General features: G+C 38.6%; 2 protein-coding genes across 2 annotated transcripts in view; both read right to left on the bottom strand.

The window, feature by feature from the left end:
• Positions 1–9,828, bottom strand: part of GUCA1C (guanylate cyclase activator 1C) — a 32,305-nt gene extending 22,477 nt beyond the window's left edge. The window contains 2 exon segments of the mRNA XM_067033512.1: positions 9,690–9,780; positions 9,782–9,828. Of these exon segments, the coding sequence (XP_066889613.1) occupies positions 9,690–9,780; positions 9,782–9,828 (138 nt within the window).
• A 6,274-nt stretch (positions 9,829–16,102) lies between these two features.
• Positions 16,103–18,260, bottom strand: part of MORC1 (MORC family CW-type zinc finger 1) — a 191,697-nt gene continuing 189,539 nt past the window's right edge. The window contains 1 exon segment of the mRNA XM_067035361.1: positions 16,103–16,195. Coding sequence (XP_066891462.1) covers positions 16,103–16,195 — 93 coding nt within the window.

Genomic DNA, 18,260 nt, shown 5'->3' with positions numbered 1-18,260 from the left:
TAAAATGACCTTGATTAGTGAAGGCAGGTGAAATGGATTTGACCCACGGTTTCATTCCCAGATGCCTAGGGGTGGCCCTGAGGGTTGTGCATTGACCTTCACACCTATTACAGCGGCAAGAATGTGGATCAGGAGCCGGAGGGACTGAGGGCTGGTTTTCTGCTTTGAGATTCTCCAGGCCAGTCACGCCTAGCATCTCAGTTCTTTGAGTGCCTCATTTCTCAGCCACAATGTAAGAATAACTGTAGTCCCAGCAACAGAATCGTTGTCTGCATGAAGCAAAAGATATAATAGGTGAGGCGCCTAAGAGTGTGTGCTTCCAAGTTATGCTCTAGCAGTAACCCTCTGCCTTAGTTAGGTCCTCATTGACCCTTCTGTTTCCTACCTTGTATTTAATTCAAGCTGGGGCTTCCCTGGTGGCGCAGTGGTTGAGAGTCCACCTGCCGATGCAGGGGACACGGGTTCTTGCCCCGGCCTGGGAAGATCCCACATGCCGTGGAGTGGCTGGGCCTGTGAGCGATGGCCACTGAGCCGGGGCGTCCAGAGCCTCTGCTCCGCAAGGGGAGAGTCCACAACAGTGAGAGGCCCACAACACATAATGGGGAAAAAAAATAAATGAGCTGTACTCTTTGTTGAAATACTCAACTGTTTTGTTAAAGGTGGAATACCATAGCAATTTAGAGTGAAGCCCCTGGAGTCAGATTGCCAGCATTCCAATTCTGCTGTGTAGTTTTAGGCAAGTTACTTAACCTCTCTGTGCCTCAGTGTCCTCATCTGTAAAATGGGAATGATAAAAATAGTACCTACTTTTACATTATTGTTGAGGATTCTATAATAAATGTAAAGTGTTTAAGACAGTGTTCAGCAACTGTTAGCTTTTCTTAGTAATAATTCAGTCTCTTCACTTCTTTCAAGATCTCAGAATGCCTCAACTTCTCCAGAAAGCCTTTCCTAACTCAGCAACTTAATTTTCATTGCATCTTCTGATCCCAGTAGATGTACCTTGAATAGCACAGCCCTGCTATAGTTTGTTATATTATACTGCCTTATTTTCTTCTTAAGGCATTTAATCACGACATGACTTTTATCCACTAGACTGTAAACTCTTTGGGGGCACAGAAAATCATATCTTCTACCTACCTGCTCACCCCCATCCCCACACCCCTTCAAAATTTAAGTGTGATTTTTCTGCTATTACCTGCCCTGCTGGGATGGGATTGAAGAGTTCCCTTGGCCCTTCCATCCAGTTCGCCTGTCTAGGAATAGGCTGGACCATTACTCACAATACTGGGCAGGTTTTAAAAGCAGCCCTATAATACCCAAGGCTCATCTGGAACCTTGAAGCTAGAGAGTCAGTACAATGCTTTTCCCTCTTTCAATCTTTGACTCTTCATTTACTAACTTTTTTTTTGAGGATGCATTTGTCATCTCACTAGATTGTAAACTCCTTTGAGGACAGGGATCAATTCCTATATCAACTTTGTGCCTACGTTCCTTCCACCATGCCTCCCAGGAGCTCAATAAATTTTTGCAAATGCAGTGGGGTAATAATATTGTGTATTAAGGATGTGACTTTGCTCCTGGTAATCCCTTCTATCATCCAGCCCTCCCACATTCAGTAAAGACTTTCATTGCCTGAGAGATACGTCATTGTAACAGAAAAGCAGAAATCGAGAGTTCATTCTTAGCTCTTGAGTTTCAATAGTTTAAGCCATTTGGGATTCACAGCATAAAGTTTATGCCACAAACAAAAGATTTGGAAGAACACATAATTAGAGCCATGTTCTCCTGGTTACTCTCAAGCTAGATAAAAATTCCATAGGCTGGGGAAGTGTGGAACAGGGAAGGAAAAGAGAATTACAAGACAGTGGGTTAGGGGCACAGCTCTGTGAGGGTCAAGACTAGTTGGAGGTGGGGGGGGGGGGGCGGGGGAGACACACCAGGTGTGACTGGTAGATGTAAGAGCAGAAGCACTTGTGATTTACTGGGTAGAAACTCACCAAGTTCCCCCGAACCTAACATAGCTTGGGAGGAAAGTCTGTAAGGAGTATCTAGTCAGACAACCTTCAGCCAGCCTAACAGGCTTCCAAGCCTAGGAGTATAAAGTAACTGAGAGAGAATCTGACTCAGGAGGCCTAGCTGTGCGGAGACAGCAGCCTTCTAAGTGAAGCAGGAGATGAGGAGAGATTCTGTCTCAGAGAATACCAGTGTGGACAGATGCTCCTCTGACCTGTGTTAATACCTTGAGTTTTAGATGCATCCGTGGGGTTTATATGCAACCCTGGTAAGTGGAGGGAGAAATCTCCTTGGTAAAATGGGGGCTCAAAATATAAATTAATTTTATTATGAAAAACAAAAGTTACATTTTTAAAATGCCTGAGTGTGTGAGCTGAAATTCTTACCAGCTACACAAATAAAAAATACATTTAAAAATTTCCCTTGAGATAATTACTCCAGTTGGGCACTAGGTGAAAATTTGGAAGACACAGTAGCCTTTCTTTGTATAAATATGGGGAAAAGGGGGAGTGAAGGAGAGAGAGAGGAATGGAAAGAAGTCCACGTATAAAAGATAGAGTACTGGAGTTGTTACTTCCCTTATTATTTTATGTAACGACTCAGTATATATTTGTTCAATATCCATTTTATGCCACTGTGCTAGGTGCGTAGTCTGCGGAAGCATGCGGGATTTAAAGGGGATGATTAATTCTTCATTTTTATCATTCAGTTTCTGCACTGCTGTTTCATGAGGATGAATTCATGTACCACTTGCACTGAAAAGGAAAAAAGAGACACGAAGAAGGGCAAACTGAAGGTGTAGTGTGAAGAAAGCAGTGTGGCTGGAATGCAAGGAGTACAGGATAAACAGCAGTGCTAGGTACTCCTTCATTTCCAGGCTTTGCCCGAACTTCAGCAGAGTAGAAGTAAGTTCAGTGTCATGCACTCTGGATACATAGAGCCCAGGGTGCAGGGTCATGTCTGGTATAGGAAGTAGTTTCCAGGGAACTGGGCATTTTGCATCCATCTCTAGGTGAAGCATGTGGATACTTAGGTGAGAACAGTGCAGTCCATGTCCACTTTCACTGCCTTTTAGGAACCAGTATCCAGCAACAACATCTACACTTCCACAGTGTTTCTTCTTTCTGGAATATTGGTGCTGGCCCAGACCCAGCTCGAATGCTCATCAGCCTTTCATCAGCTTCTCCTTTGGCAGTGAGTCATTAGGCGATGACTCATTTTCCCTAGCAAATCAATGGCATAAATGTGGGGGGGGAGGAGGTGGCCCTGGTCAGTCCTTGGAGCCCACTTAACTTCAAGTCCCATGGTCTCACCCTGTGTGGGTTTAATACTGACCACGAGAGCCACACGCTTTCATCGTGCTGTACTTTTTTTTTTTTCAGTTGTTTTGTTTTTTAATTGGAGTATAGTTGCTTTACAATGTTGTGTTAGTTTCTGCTGTACAGCAACGTGAATCAGCTGTACGTATACATATATCCCCTCTTTTTTGGATTTCCTTCCCATTTAGGTCACCTCAGAGCATTGAGTAGAGTTCCCTGTGCTGTACAGTTGGTTCTCATTAGTTATCTATTTTATACATAGTAGTGTATATATGTCAATCCGAATCTCCCAATCAATCCCAACCCCCCCTTTCCCCTCTTGGTATCCATGCTAAGAAAGTCAGAAAGATAAAAACAAATATCATACATTAACGCATATATGTGGAACCTAGAAAACATCGTGTTGTACTTTTTAATGGAGACTTCATGTTTTGACAAGGTTACTCACTACCAAGTTTGGGCCAGGCTAGACCCTCAGCTTCAAGTCCGTAGGATTTTCATAATGGAATGGACAATTCCTAGTTGTAGAAATGAAGGTATCTATGTTGTTCCTTGCACAGAGACAGACCTTTTTTTTTGAGGAGAGCCATTTCCATCCCTGACCTCACCTACAAAGATTTGCTAATATCTTTCATGTTACCATCATTTTTTCCATTTCTTTTTTGTTATAAAATTTTTAAAAATCAGTTTTAATTTTTTTATCATGTACATCATACACATACATATCTAAAATTAAACTAAAAGTCTTATAATTTAAAACTTTGAACTTTGGGGCTATCTTTTCTTTTATTTACATGTTTGCAATTGAGATGCTTATTCTGCTTATGTCTTGATTTATCAATTTTAGACTTTATTTACTTCCTGTTATAGCAAGTGACAAGTATTTAACTCTATGACCCCTATACACATCCCAGTGGTGTGTTGGAGCTTATTCTACCTGCTGATAGGAGCAGACTATTAAATTTTCAGAAAATTTGCAAGTCAAGTATTAAATGATTGTTAGCTTGGAATTGGCCATGGTGGGAGTACTTATGCCATAGAAACCAGCAAATGTTACCAGGGCTATTTCCCCCCAGAAAACTAGTTGTTATGCATTTCCCAGCATACCACTGCTCCTCCTGCACACTCTCACAACTGTAGATTAATCTAAAAGTCAGGAGTTTGATTTGAGCAACTCTGGAAAATTTTGTTCTCTGCATAGCTCATTGGTATACCAAAATTATTGACTTCCTTATTTTACATGGAGTTAATAATTGCCTCATCGTGCTGACACCTCCTGAAGTTAATGGACAATCCACAAAAAGTGAGGCAACCAGTAATTATGTGCTTATGAAGTATTCTTACCAAACAAATGAATCTGAATCTATTTAAGCTTCAACAGCTAAATACCAGTTTATGGGTCATATGAAGAATAGAAAGCAAATTAGATGACACAAGAAAGCAACCAACTAAATCTAGAATGTAGGATATTCTACAGGACCAATGACTCACTTTTCCTACTAATCCAATAGCATAAATGGAGCAGGGAGGTAGGAAACTACTATTATAGAAAAATCAGACTTAAAAGTCATAACCCCCTGTTTTCATGTGTGGACCTTGTTTGGATCCAAACTCAAATCAAGGAACAATTAGAAAGTATGCTTGAGGCAATCAGGAAAATTTGCCCATAGACCAGGTATTAGGTGACATTAGGAATTATTGTTGTCTTTGCCATGTATGATAATGGCATAGTAGTTATGGCTGAAAAGTGTCCTTATTGGTAATAGGTGAATAATGAAGTATTTGCAGGTGAAATCCCACAATATTTGAGTAATTTTTTTCTTTTAAAAAAACCCTGGGAAAAATACAGGAGGACAGATGAAACAAAGTGATAAAATTTGGTAACTGTTGAAGATGGATGATGGGTCTATGCAAGATTACTAGATTATTCTACTTAGAATAGCTGTAAAATTTTCATAATAAAAGAATGTAATTGCTTCATTCTAAATCTATTCAATAGTTTTCTTTGTGCTTATTAGCCTTGTAACCTTTTTCCAATGTACCACATCAGATTGGTTAAATATCAGTTAATGAATTAATACTGTTTTTGAAATCCTTAAACATAGTAGATAATCCATCAATGCCATTTATTCAGGTTTTCCTCCCTGAGTCTCCCTTCTTCCTTTCAATCGGGAACAGCACTTTGGGCTTTCTGCATAGCTGTTGATCTGCACTGCCCTCCTCCATGACCCTGGACTGCCCACATCTGTTTTCCTATGTTGGATTCATTTTCTCCCTCTTTGTTGATCTAGTCCCTCATTTTGCTGGAGCACCTGCTCCAGTAGCTTCCTAATAAAAAATAAATGTGAAGTAAAATGTGAAGTAAAACTTTTTAGTCCTTGAATGTTTGTTGTTTTTTTTCCCCCACATTTGATTTGGCCTCATACCTTCCCCCTCAAAATTTTGGAAGCTTTTCTCCATTTACTTCTAGTCTCCGGTGTAGGTGTTAAGGAGCTCAATGTTAATTTGATTTCCATTTCCCCCCCTTTTATGAAAATTACAAAATTTCTCAGCATATGCTGAGAGGTTGATCTCTATTTTTGATTGTGCCAGGCCCTTGTGAAACATGTGTCTGATAGTGTCTGACTTTTCTGGTTTGTTATGTCGTCTTACATTTTCTCTGGGCTGTTTTTCCATGACTCTCATTCACAGGTATTAGAACTATCAATCCCAATTTAAGGATTTTATTTGGAAAAACGCTGTATGGAAGGAAACAAGAAGGAAGTCAGGGAAGGTTGAACGAGCTGCCAGACCAGGATGCTAAACTGACCCAGGTGAAGAGAGCAAGAGAAGGTTGGGTGGAAGCATCCTTGACACTCCTGAAACTTACGGTTCAACAAAGCCACCAGGGAATCCTTGAGCCAAAGCCAGCTGACAGAAGAGTCCCCTTGTCTTAGGAATGGGCTGACCTTATTATTTCTGCTGCACTCAGTCACTGGTCCTATTCTAAACCTGGGCACAGACTCGGCTCAACAGCAGTGATGGATTTCAAAGCGATGCACCTGGGGCCCTGGTCAATTACCTTCCCTGGAGGTCTGGGGTGCTAACATCATGGCCACTATTGTAAAGCAGGTTTTATTATCATCATTATGTTGAGTGTGTTAGCCTATGTACAGTGCCTAGAACAGGGTAGGCACATCACAAGTGCTCAGAAAGCCTTAACTGTTTTTACTGAGTTCCAAAGAGCAGGCTGCAAATGTGTGTGATTAGCCAAAAGAATAGTTATAAACTTTATACTCTAAATTTTGGAATCTATTTACTTTAAGCACTATTCTAATAGCCTTGGTTAACTTGAGTACAAGCCGAAGCCACTTAGAAATGGCAGAGTAGAAAGAGATTGGAAGCTTTTTAGTATTATAACAATCAGAAAGCTGGGTAAAGTGTGTTTGACAGCAGGGAAAGGGACAGAAAAACAGTAAGAGCAAATACAACAAAAGTGCATACTTTCAGGGTTTTTGACATCAGGGAACTTAGCTCCAGCAACTTCAATAGGCATAGGTGCTTCTTGGTATTTCATAAATGAAATAACCAATGTTCATAATAATGACTCTAATATCAAGAAAATGTTTTACCAGCACTTTGAGGAAGCAGGAAAGTGTTTTAGAATGATGTCCATCCAGAATGGTAAAACTGCAGAGGCACTTCTTAGAGTAAATCCTCCAGGTTTCTGGACAGCTGATAGTTTTATTGATCTAATTAAACATGTGGCTTTTTTGTTTTCCTGTGCATAATTACATATCATTTCTCGCTATCACTTGATAATGAACAATCCTTACTCTTCTCATTTTATGACGTGATTTTATGTTGAGATCTCCACACCTTTCATGGCATTAGTCATCACTGCCTGCCTAGGTTTAGTTGCTCCCTAAGCAAACATGAAATCTCTATGATAAATCATAAAGAGAAGAACTTCCAAGTCATTTCAGTTGAGCTCCTAAGATGGGTTTGGCCATCCCATGACTGTCACTCAGAGGATTCTCACTCCAATGGCACACAGGCCCCAGACACTTGGACGCTGTCTGTGCCAGCTTCCTCGACAGCACGTTCCTGTTCTTGCATATGAACCACTGACACCCACAGTGCTTCCACAAACAGTGGGCTAACAACAAAATTGCTGGCCTGGGACATGACATCAACATCTTTGGAGAATAACTAAAGAACTTGATAGTTCATCTTCTACAGTCTCAGGAATACCACCATCAGAGCCTGAGAAGCTGCTGTCTAGAGCAACAGACTTCCATTGTGAAATTGGGATGCTCACAGCAGGCACAGTGCGTCAGCAGCTGCCACACGAGTGAGACATAGAGAATGACAGAGAGGGAGAGAGAGCTGAGAGATACGTACACAGGCAGAGACAAAGAGAGACAACATGCCAGTGTGCACACAGGGTCGTCCTGTTTACTCCAGGCTGCTACAACAAAAATACCATAGACCGGAAGGCTTAAACACATTTATTTCTCACATTTCTTAGTCTGGGAAGTCCAAGATCAAAGGCATAGGCAGATTCAGTGTCTGGTGAGGGCCCATTTGCTGGGCCCATAGACAACGCATTTCCCATGGACAACCATCTTCTCACCGTGTCCTCACATGGAGGAAGGGGCAAGGGAGCTCTCTGAGGCCTCCTTATAAGGGCACTGATCCCATTCATGAATGCTCTGCCCTCATGACCTAATCACCCCCCCAAGACCCCCCACCTCCAAATACCATCATATTGGGGTTTGGATTTCAACATATGATTTGAGAGGGGAACATAAATATTCAGTCTATAGCATATTCAAAACCTTTTTCAGAGTTAAAACAAAAGCAGAATCTGCCTCATTTTTCTACTGATTTGTAAGCTTCTCGGGGGCAGAGCCAGGTTTGCTTGCAACTACACTAAGTAAAAATTTATGACGAGGGAAACAGTCATGATAAGCAGGCAGTCCTTAATTCATACTTGAAAACAAAGAACAAAGGACAATAATGTCCTAAAAGAAATGTTCCTGACATTGCTACAAGGATTAAAATAGCTGTTAATTTTGCATAGGTTTAATTTTCCCCAGTTCCTGGATGTTACCTCCTCTTAAGTCATCTGGTTTTTTTGGCTTAAGGGCTCAAAAGGCTGTATTAGATTCCATACATCCTAATGGACAGCCAGTTGTTTTAACTGTACTGAATTAATTATCCCTTCTTTATCTTCTATTATCATGCACAGCCTTCTAAAGTCATCTATTTTTCTACCAGTAATATTTCCCCTTCCCTTTTATTCTAGATGGCATCAGCACATTTTGAAATATACAGATCTACAGGTAAAACAACTGAAATGTACAAGGAAAAGCAGACAGGAAGAACTTAGCCTAGTATTTCAGATTGTTACTTTTTTGTCTTATTTTTTTCTATTCCATATTTTCTTTTCTCATTTTTATATTTTTTTAAGACATGAAATTAAATGTGTTGCAGCTCAGGAATGAGTAAATTCAAGACAACAGTTGAGTAACAATCTTTAGAAACTAATATTTATCTGAATTTAAAACTGTAAATTATTTTGTTTTTCCCCAAAATAAATTTGTCAGATGTGAAAAAAAGAAAAGGATTATGAAGCATTCTTTTGATTTGAGTATGAACAACATGTTGGCTAATTTGTATTGATTTATCTACCATTCTAGATGCAATCACACTTTTAAAAGCAGATTCCTATAATTTGCTTTTCTATAAAATGTCACCAATGCATTAAATACTTTGAAAACAGTCTTTGTAAATCAACCTGCACTTATTAGATATGTTTATAGGATAGCATCAGAATTCCATGCCAAGATTTAATTTGGTTTTAAAATAACTCCCTAAATGCAGAACATTTCCAAGGGCAGAGAGGCTAGTTCCCAATTATTTTCATGCCGGCAGTGCTAAATGTGTTTAATGACTCAACCTACAAGCTGTGGGTTCTCTGAAGACCTCCCCATTCAGTGGAACACACACGTTTTACCTTAGACTATTTTATATTGAAAAAAGAGGGAAATGGAGAATCATAGGCAAATGATAAGTAAAAGTTCTTACTTTGTTCTTGTCAACGGCATTACAGATTTGATCAACATGTTGACTGGCTTTTTTTTTTTTTTTTTTTTGTGGTACGCGGGCCTCTCACTGTTGTGGCCTCTCTGGCTGCGGAGCACAGGCTCCAGACGCGCAGGCTCAGCGGCCATGGCTCACGGGCCTAGCCGCTCTGCGGCAAGTGGGATCCTCCCGGACTGGGGCACGAACCTGTGTCCCCTGCATCGGCAGGCCGACCCTCAACCACTGCGCCACCAGGGAAGCCCTGACTGGCTTTTTGATTCAGACCTGCAGACGCAAGCATGTCTTAAACTCACACAGTGTTTGCAGACCGGATGGATATTACATTTTATGTTTTCTGTACCACACACAGGTCTCTAGCAGGAGGTGCTGTCTCACCACCAGCTACAGATTCGCTATTCCTCATCCTGATTCACAGTCTACAGGTTTTCTCCCGCTGTTTTCATGTAAGGTCTTTCTGGATTTAGTCCCTCACTCTTCACTAAAACTTGAGGTTAATATATGCACTTAGAAACTACTCTAAACCTCTTACGGCTATAGGCTAAATAAGAATAGAAAGCCAGTGAGATTAATTTACCTGTACAATTTTAAGACCAAGGTCACTTACTAGCTGATGGGATTGTTGCTTACTGCCATTCAGAGATAGAGTTTTCTGTAAAGGACAGAGACAGTATTTTAGAGGGTAACCCTTGCCATATTTTTAGCCATAAGTTATGCCTACATTATTGAGTGGTACAGTGGGGTTTAATGGAAGGAACTTAGAGTTGCAATCAGAATGTCTGGGTTCTAGGCTTTGTTTACCACTTATTAACTACATTGAACTGTTACTTCAGTTAAGTCTCAGTTTCCCATCTGTAAAATAGTATCAAGAGTATATGCCAGGGCTTCCCTGGTGGCGCAGTGGTTGAGAGTCCGCCTGCCAATGCAGGGGACACGGGTTTGTGCCCCGGTCCGGGAAGATCCCACATGCTGCAGAGCGGCTGGGCCCGTGAGTCATGGCCGCTGAGCCTGCGCATTCGGAGCCTGTGCTCTGCAACGGCAGAGGCCACATAAGTGAGAGGCCCACATACCACACACACACAAAAAAAGAATGTCTGCCTTCTCACATCTGAATATTATGAAGATAAATTTAGATGAAGAACATTTTTTTAAGCCATGGAAAAATTAAACATTCTGAGTACTGTTAAAGGAATTCTATGTACGAGAGGGAAATAGGCAGAGATAACCAGATAATAAGTAGTTAGAAGAGTTGTAGATGTAGTAGGCTGTAAAGTGTGGACTGCAGGTAAAGGAAGATATGGAGCTGTGTCTTCCAGCATTCTACCTGCCACTGCCCACACCCACCTGCCCCACCCCTGCTTTCTGTTCTTGTCTTTTGTCTCTCAAACCTGCATCTAGCCATACCCTCTGCCTGCTGGTTTTATCCCACTCTAGTTCCTGAGCTTAACTGGTCTCAGCCAAGCCCAAATTGCCAATGGACTTCAGAGCTGATCCCATGGGCCTAAGAACTGTATCCATGGTCTAATAATGGAAATGAATTGCCCCGTGTGGTCCCCAAGCCATCTTGCTACCAACCATACTTAGGAGCAACAGAATTATATTATTTCCTCCTGGAGTCATCTGGTCCCAACATGGCTCTCCTCCCCTAAACTTATTCCATTTTTCCCCCCTGACTCCCATGTTGACTCAGTTCATAAGTCTAGTTACTGCTTTAGTCCCCATTCCTTAGTCCTAACTGATTACCTGTTTAAAACCCCAGATCCTCCAAGAATTGGAGCCACTGGGGCCTAAATGAACTGCCTTGACAGGAAGCAGAGAGGTTATGATTAATTTTCTGTCAAACATACCAATATAGACTTTCAATAGAAAATTTATATTTCATAACTAGATTTAAATGAAGTGTTCAATCAGGTCATAGAAATTTAGAACTTATTCATTTGGAAGTATTACTTGAAACCATTAGAGTAGATGAGATTTCTTATGCAGAGTAAAAACAGAGAAGATGAGGTAATGAGGACTCAGCCCTTGGGAATATTCAGTTAGGAAATATGAGGAATATCCTGTAAAAATCTTCAAAAACCATTCTCTGAGAAGGTCCCCCTTCAGACTCTTTCTAAATGTCTGCCAGAAGAATGCTCAGAGGCATTGACTTCTTATTGCCATTAACATTCATTAATCACCAATTTTTAGATTAAAGGAGGAATGGATAATGATGTTGGCAGAGGAAGATAATGAAAGTTTTTAAGGGGCCAAGAAAATCCCTTGTGGAAGGAAAACTTTGTATAGATCAACAATGCAAGGACCTGAGATCCAGAAACTGTTTGATCATATAAATTATGCTTTAAAAAAATACATAATGATTACTTGAAATAATGAGAATTCTTACACTGGATACAATATTTATATCTCAAAATCATAAATCTTGCAATATAAAACATTAACTAGTCATAAGATAATGGGAAGAAATATTCATTTTTAATAGACTATAGAATAAATCTAATTAATTACAAAAAATATAACTATAATATACTAGATATATTTGAAGAAAAATTTTAAATACTAATATAGGTCACTAATGAAGACCTGAACATATAGAAAGGTATATTTTGGTCTTGGGTAGAAAGACTTATATATATATACATATATATGTAATTCTCCCTAACCACAAACCCAACAAAGTACAAATAAAATTTGAGGGGTAGGAAGTGAATTGAAACCTAATTCTAAGTTTGAATAAGAATTACACACGCAAAGATACAGAGGAAATTTTCAAAAAATAAAATTATTAGCTAGCCCTACCAGAACAACATGGATCCAACAAGAGAAAAGATGAGACAATCAATGGAAAAAAATAGAGATTTTTTTGTGTTTTAGAACTCAGTGCAAATACAAATAGGAATTTAACATGCAATAAGGTGGTATTGCAGATCATTGGGGAAAAGATTGATTATTCAACTGATAATTCTGGGACATTATTGTGGAAACACACACACACAACAAAGTCAGATCTCTAGCTTACTCCTTACAGCAAAATAAATTCTAGATGAATCAAAGATTTAGCAATATGATTATCAAAATCATTAGAGAAAACAATGTAAAATTTCTTTAGAATTTTAGCATTGGAAAGTACTCTCTAAATATGACTAAAAAACCCTGAAGCCATAAATGAAAGGAAATTAAAGCAAACAGTTTTGAAAATCTCACATGGCTCAAAACATAATAAAAACATTAAAAAATGAAAAATTATGAGAAAACACTTGTGACACACATCATATAAAAAAGATAATTTCCCTAATATGAAAATAGTTCCTATAAATTAGTAGGAAAATATAACCAAGTTGAAAAATGAACAAAGGCCAAATTTGAAAATTCAAATGAATTTTAAACGTGAAAAGGTGCTCAGTCTTACTCATAAGAAACGTACATTAAAACTACAAGTATATACCACTTTTCACCTATTTGATCAATGACATAAGAAAGCTTGATAATTCATGGGGTAGGTGAAGGTGTGAGAAACAGACATTAATATATTGCTGGAGGGTGTTTATTAATACAATTTTTATTAAGTGTTATTAGGCAGTATCTATTAATAATATCTGTATGTACCCTTTGACCCAGCAATGCATCTTCTGAAGTTTATTTAACAAGTATAATTGCATATGTGTGAAATGAACATATTTACAGGAATGTTCACTGTTGTGTGCATGTAAATCCAAAAGGATGAGAACATGTAAACATGAAAAAAAAAAAAAAAGAACACTAACAGTGAAATATCAGAAAGGGAATGTAAAAGAACTATCCCTTTTAAAATTGCATCAAAAAAATTATTTAGTAATAATCCTGACCAAGGAGGTGAAAGACTTACATGCTGAGAACTCTAAAACATTAATAAAGGAAACTGAAGATGATTCAAAGAAATGGAAAGATATTCCATGCACTTGGATTGGAAGAATTAACATTGTTAAAATGGCCACACTACCCAAAGCAATCTACAGACTTAATGTGATCCCTATCAAATTACCCATCACATTTTTCACAGAACTGGAATAATCCTACAATTTATGTGGAACCATAAAAGACCCAGAACTGGCAAAGAAATCCTGAGGAAAAAGAACAAAGCAGGAGACATAACCCTCCCAGACTTCAGACAATACTACAAAGCTACAGTAATCACAACAGCATGGTATTGGCACAAGAACAGACATATGGATCAAAAGAACAGAATAGAGAGCCCAGAAATAAACCCAAACACCTACAGTCAATTAACCTTTGACAAAAGAGGCAAGAATATACAATGGAGAAAAGACAGTCTCTTCAGCAAGTGGTGTTGGGAAAGCTGGAGAGCTTCATGTCAATCAATGCAGTTAGAACATACCCTCAACATCTTACACAAAAATAGATTCAAAATGGCTTAAAAACTTAAATATAAGACATGGTACAACAAAACTCCTAGAAGAGAACATAGGCAAAACATTCTCTGACATAAATCATACCAATGTTTTCTTAGGTCAGTCTCCCAAGGCAACAGAAATAAAGCAAAAATAAACAAATGGGGCCTAATCATACTTATAAGCTTTTGCACAGCAAAGGAAATCATAAACAAAATGAAAAGAAAACCTACGGACTGGGAGAAATTATTTGCAAATGATGTGACCAATGAGGACTTAATTTCCAAAATATATAAACAGCTCATACAACTCAATAACAAAAAACCAAACAATCCAATCAAAAAATGGGCAGAAGACCTAAATAGACATTTCTCCAAAGAAGAAATACAGATGGCCAATAGGCACATGAAAAGATGCTCAACATCACTACTCATTAGAGAAATGCAAATCAAAACTACACTCACTACCAGTCAGAACAGCCGTCATTAAAAAGTCTACAAATAACAAATGCTAGAGAGGGTGTGGAGAAAAGGGAACCCTCCTATTGTTGGTGGGAATGTAAATTGGTACAGCCACTATGAAAAACAGAATGGAGATTCCTCAAAAAACTAAAAATAGAATTGCCATATGATCCAACAATCCCACTCCTGGACATATACCCAGACAAAACTCTAATTCAAAAAGATACATGCACCCCAATGTTCATAGCAGCATTATTTACAATAGCCAAGACATGGAAACAACCTAAGTGTCCATCAACAGATGAATGGATAAAGAAGATGTGGTACATATATACACAAGGGAATATTATTCAGCCATAAAAAAGTGAAATAATGCCATTTGCAGCAACACGGATCGACTCAGAGATGATCATACTAAGCAAAGTAAGTGAGAAAGAGAAAGAGAAGTACCATATAATATCACTTATACATGGAATCTAAAATATGACACAAATGAACTTACCTATGAAACAGAAACAGACTCACAGACATAGAGGACAGACTTATGGTTGCCAAGAGGGAGCAGGGGAGAGGGAGGGATGAATCGGGAGTTTGGGATTAGCAAATACAACTATTATATATATGTATAGCTGAATTACTTTGCTGCACACCAGAAACTAACAAAACACTGTAAATCAACTATACCTTAATAAAATAAATTTTTAAAAAAGAAAGAAAAGCAAAAGCCTTATAAAAGAGAAAAAAAGAAAAATGTAAATTTCCATCATAAGATGGATATTTACCTAAAATAAATTTTGGTATATATATAGAATGGAATAATAAAGAGCAGTTAAAGATAATGAGACAGCACTACATATACTGATCCTGATATGGAATGATCCTGAAGATATATTAAGTGGAAAAAACCAAAAGCATATTTTGGATGCTATTACATCCATATTTATATCCACATAATGACTTATATGGTTTTTATATACATTGACTGATTTTGGATGAATTCATAAGTAACTAGTAAAACCATGCCTCTTGAGAAGAGTAATGAAATAACTAAAGACAAGAACGGGATGAAGACTTTTCACTGTACTGTATTCCATTTCACATGTTCTGAATTTTGTACTATGTGCGTGTACATAAAATTAAAATTATACAATTACGCATTTATTAAATGTTTTATTGCTTTTGTCCAAAGTTGCAGACATTTCTAAACAAATAAAACAAACAGTTGTCAAGGAAAATGTAAAACACAATTCTTACATATATGTAATATGTATTCATACTATGCTTAGAAGATTGGTTCTTTTACTACAACTCAATAATAAAATTATCATATAAAATATATCTCAAAGTTCTTTTGGGATGTATATTATCTGCTTTACTGAGTACTGGCTGTAGTGGAGAAGGGGTTTAATGTCTTCCTTTTTCAACTCAAGTTTCAAAAGGAGGTGATTCTGTAGTTCTTTTGCTCTTAAAAACCATTGTTTTCCAGTTTTTACAATCTTTTTAGTGAAAACAAAATTTAAGCCTAAATGACATTTCCATGTTTCTTAGCAGCTCACGGGAATTACAGAACTCTAGAAATGGTTTCTGAAAGAACAGGAAGAGTTAGGGAATAGAACTGGGAAACATACAAATTGTAAACCAGTCTCCATTTCTAAAACATAAAATTTTCTTTCTGTTAAAAAAGATGAACTTTACAATAACAAGTGCAGAGATTTTTTTAAAAGAATCTTTTTTCTTAGCATTTAAAAAAATGGAATGTCTTTTCTTTTAATTTTGAGAAGTACTTTCCTTTTTTTCTGAAAGCAGACTATGTCCTGTACCTGCAGTCACTTTATTTAAAAGTCTTCTGAAAAAGGAGATTATCTTCTTTAAGCAGAGCTTCTAAATAACTGTCAATCTGCTCTAGGTCTCCTGCTGGACCACCCTGGAAAATAGAAGCAACAATCATAGGAGGGGAAGAAGCTACAGGGTTTATTCCTGTAATCTGGGTGGCCTTGGACCAGTCTTCCCTATGATTCATGTAGCAACAAAACCCAGTTTGCATTTGAATAATGCTCTTAACCTTTTGAAATGTTTTTGCATTTAATCTCATTTTATGCTCACAAGTGGTTAGGAACTTGAATCTTTTTTTCTTCTTCTTCTTCTTTAGTGGAAATTAGTTCAGCTGTGTTTTTGGGGGTTTTTTTCCCCTTCTATTTAATTACTTGTCATATTCCTAAAGCCCCTGCCCTCATCTCATTTTTCTGTTATAGGTTCTCATCTTCCATCTTAAAATTCATGAATTTTTAGACTTAGAGGCAAAACAGACAGATAGGCAAATTCCGACTTCTCTGTTTCTCCTTTTTCCTCTGCAGCATCTTTTCCCACAACCTTTGGCTTGCTGCCCTGATCTGTCCCCTTTTCCCTTTCCCTCAGTTCTCTTTTGGGGTAATCTCAAGCTCTCCTTCCTTGAGCTTCTTGATCCATGAACAGCTGGACAAATGCTCCCGCTTTACTGACCTAAGTCCCACTCCCTCAGGCCCAACCATGGGATCAACTCGTTCTCCAACTGCGCTGATGGATAGGAGAATTTTTAGGAAGGACCTTTCAGAAATAGTCTCAATGTTATTATTGTTTCCAATAAGTGTCTGGCACTATCATAGTTTCTCCATCCCTCATCTGGTTCCGTTAAATGTGTTTTTGCTTTGCTCCCTTTGCCCTAGATTTGCTCAGTCTTCTAACAAGTCTGAATTGTACTGAGTCCCAGCTCTGCAGCTTGGACCCTGTGTGGGTTTCCATGATACTGATATTCACTAGGATTTCCAAATATTCACTGACCCTGAGGAATGCCCTGTCTGACCCTTTCTGACACCGACAGCTCTCAGCCTGTTCAGTCTGGTCTAATCCTGCTCTCTACCCAGCAGACTAGACTTCCTGCTAGGACTCCAGGTTGATCCTGTCCCCAGGTTCTTCATGTGCTGTCCCAACCGTCTGTTCCAGGTCCACTGCATCTCATGTGTCTACTCTACTCCATGGTAGTTGCTCAGGCAATTAAAGGCACTGAAAATGTAAAGTTCAAGTGGGGGATGAGAGTAAACATATCTGGGCAGGAGCCTTTTGAGTACCTCTCCAATGATACTGGATAAAACATTTCACGTTCTGTGGGCTAAAGCCTTTCACCTCTTTACTAAAGTTTGTGAATAAAACAAATTAAATTAGTATAATTACTCTGGCTACTGTGAGGGAACCCAGGGGTTTGACACAGAAGGAAAAGTAAACTACTATTCTTTCATTTTGTTTTTCCTAGCCGAACAGATTTGCTATTGTGAGAACCAAATAATTTTTATGAACTTTCTTGATAGACAACAGTGGTATTCCATTACTATGATAAAGAACTTCTTTGGTCTCTCTAGTTGTTCTTGTTAGTGAAACAACAATCACTGAAATCCTACCATGTGTGAGGCTCCACCAGACCTTTTACACGCAAAAACATTCGCTACCCTCTGCGGCCACAAGAACTCAAAGGAGCTCCACTCAAATCCCATTCTTACAAACTGGTTTAGGTAGTACTGTTGACAGAAGGACAAATATAATTACCATTACGTGAAAACGGTTTTATTTTAATAATGAAACATTTTAACTGTTGCCTAGACCACCCAAGAAGAGAGGGATTGTCTCTTTTGGCTATATACTTAATCAAAAATACTTTCTGTGTTTTTATTTTGTATTTTATATAAGAGAAATCCCAGAAAATCCAAAGATGTATAGTTTTTGAAAGAGCAATGAACTCTCACACTGACTGAAAACCAGACAGTTGGCTTCAAAGTCCATGCTCATCATGTTCAATACTGATGCTCAGCAAGTTTCCTCGCCTGTCTCTCTGTGACCCCCTTCATGGGCAAGGCCATCCTCCAGGCCTCCAGGCAGGTCTCTCTGGGAGACAGCTCCTGCCCTCTCTCCCTGCATGGCCCAGGAAGGACCCATCTCCTGTCAGGGCCTATGTCTGAGTT

The sequence above is a fragment of the Kogia breviceps genome, chromosome 5, assembly GCF_026419965.1.
Source record: "Kogia breviceps isolate mKogBre1 chromosome 5, mKogBre1 haplotype 1, whole genome shotgun sequence".
NCBI lineage: Eukaryota > Metazoa > Chordata > Mammalia > Artiodactyla > Physeteridae > Kogia > Kogia breviceps.
This window is presented reverse-complemented; position numbering and strand designations above follow the sequence as displayed.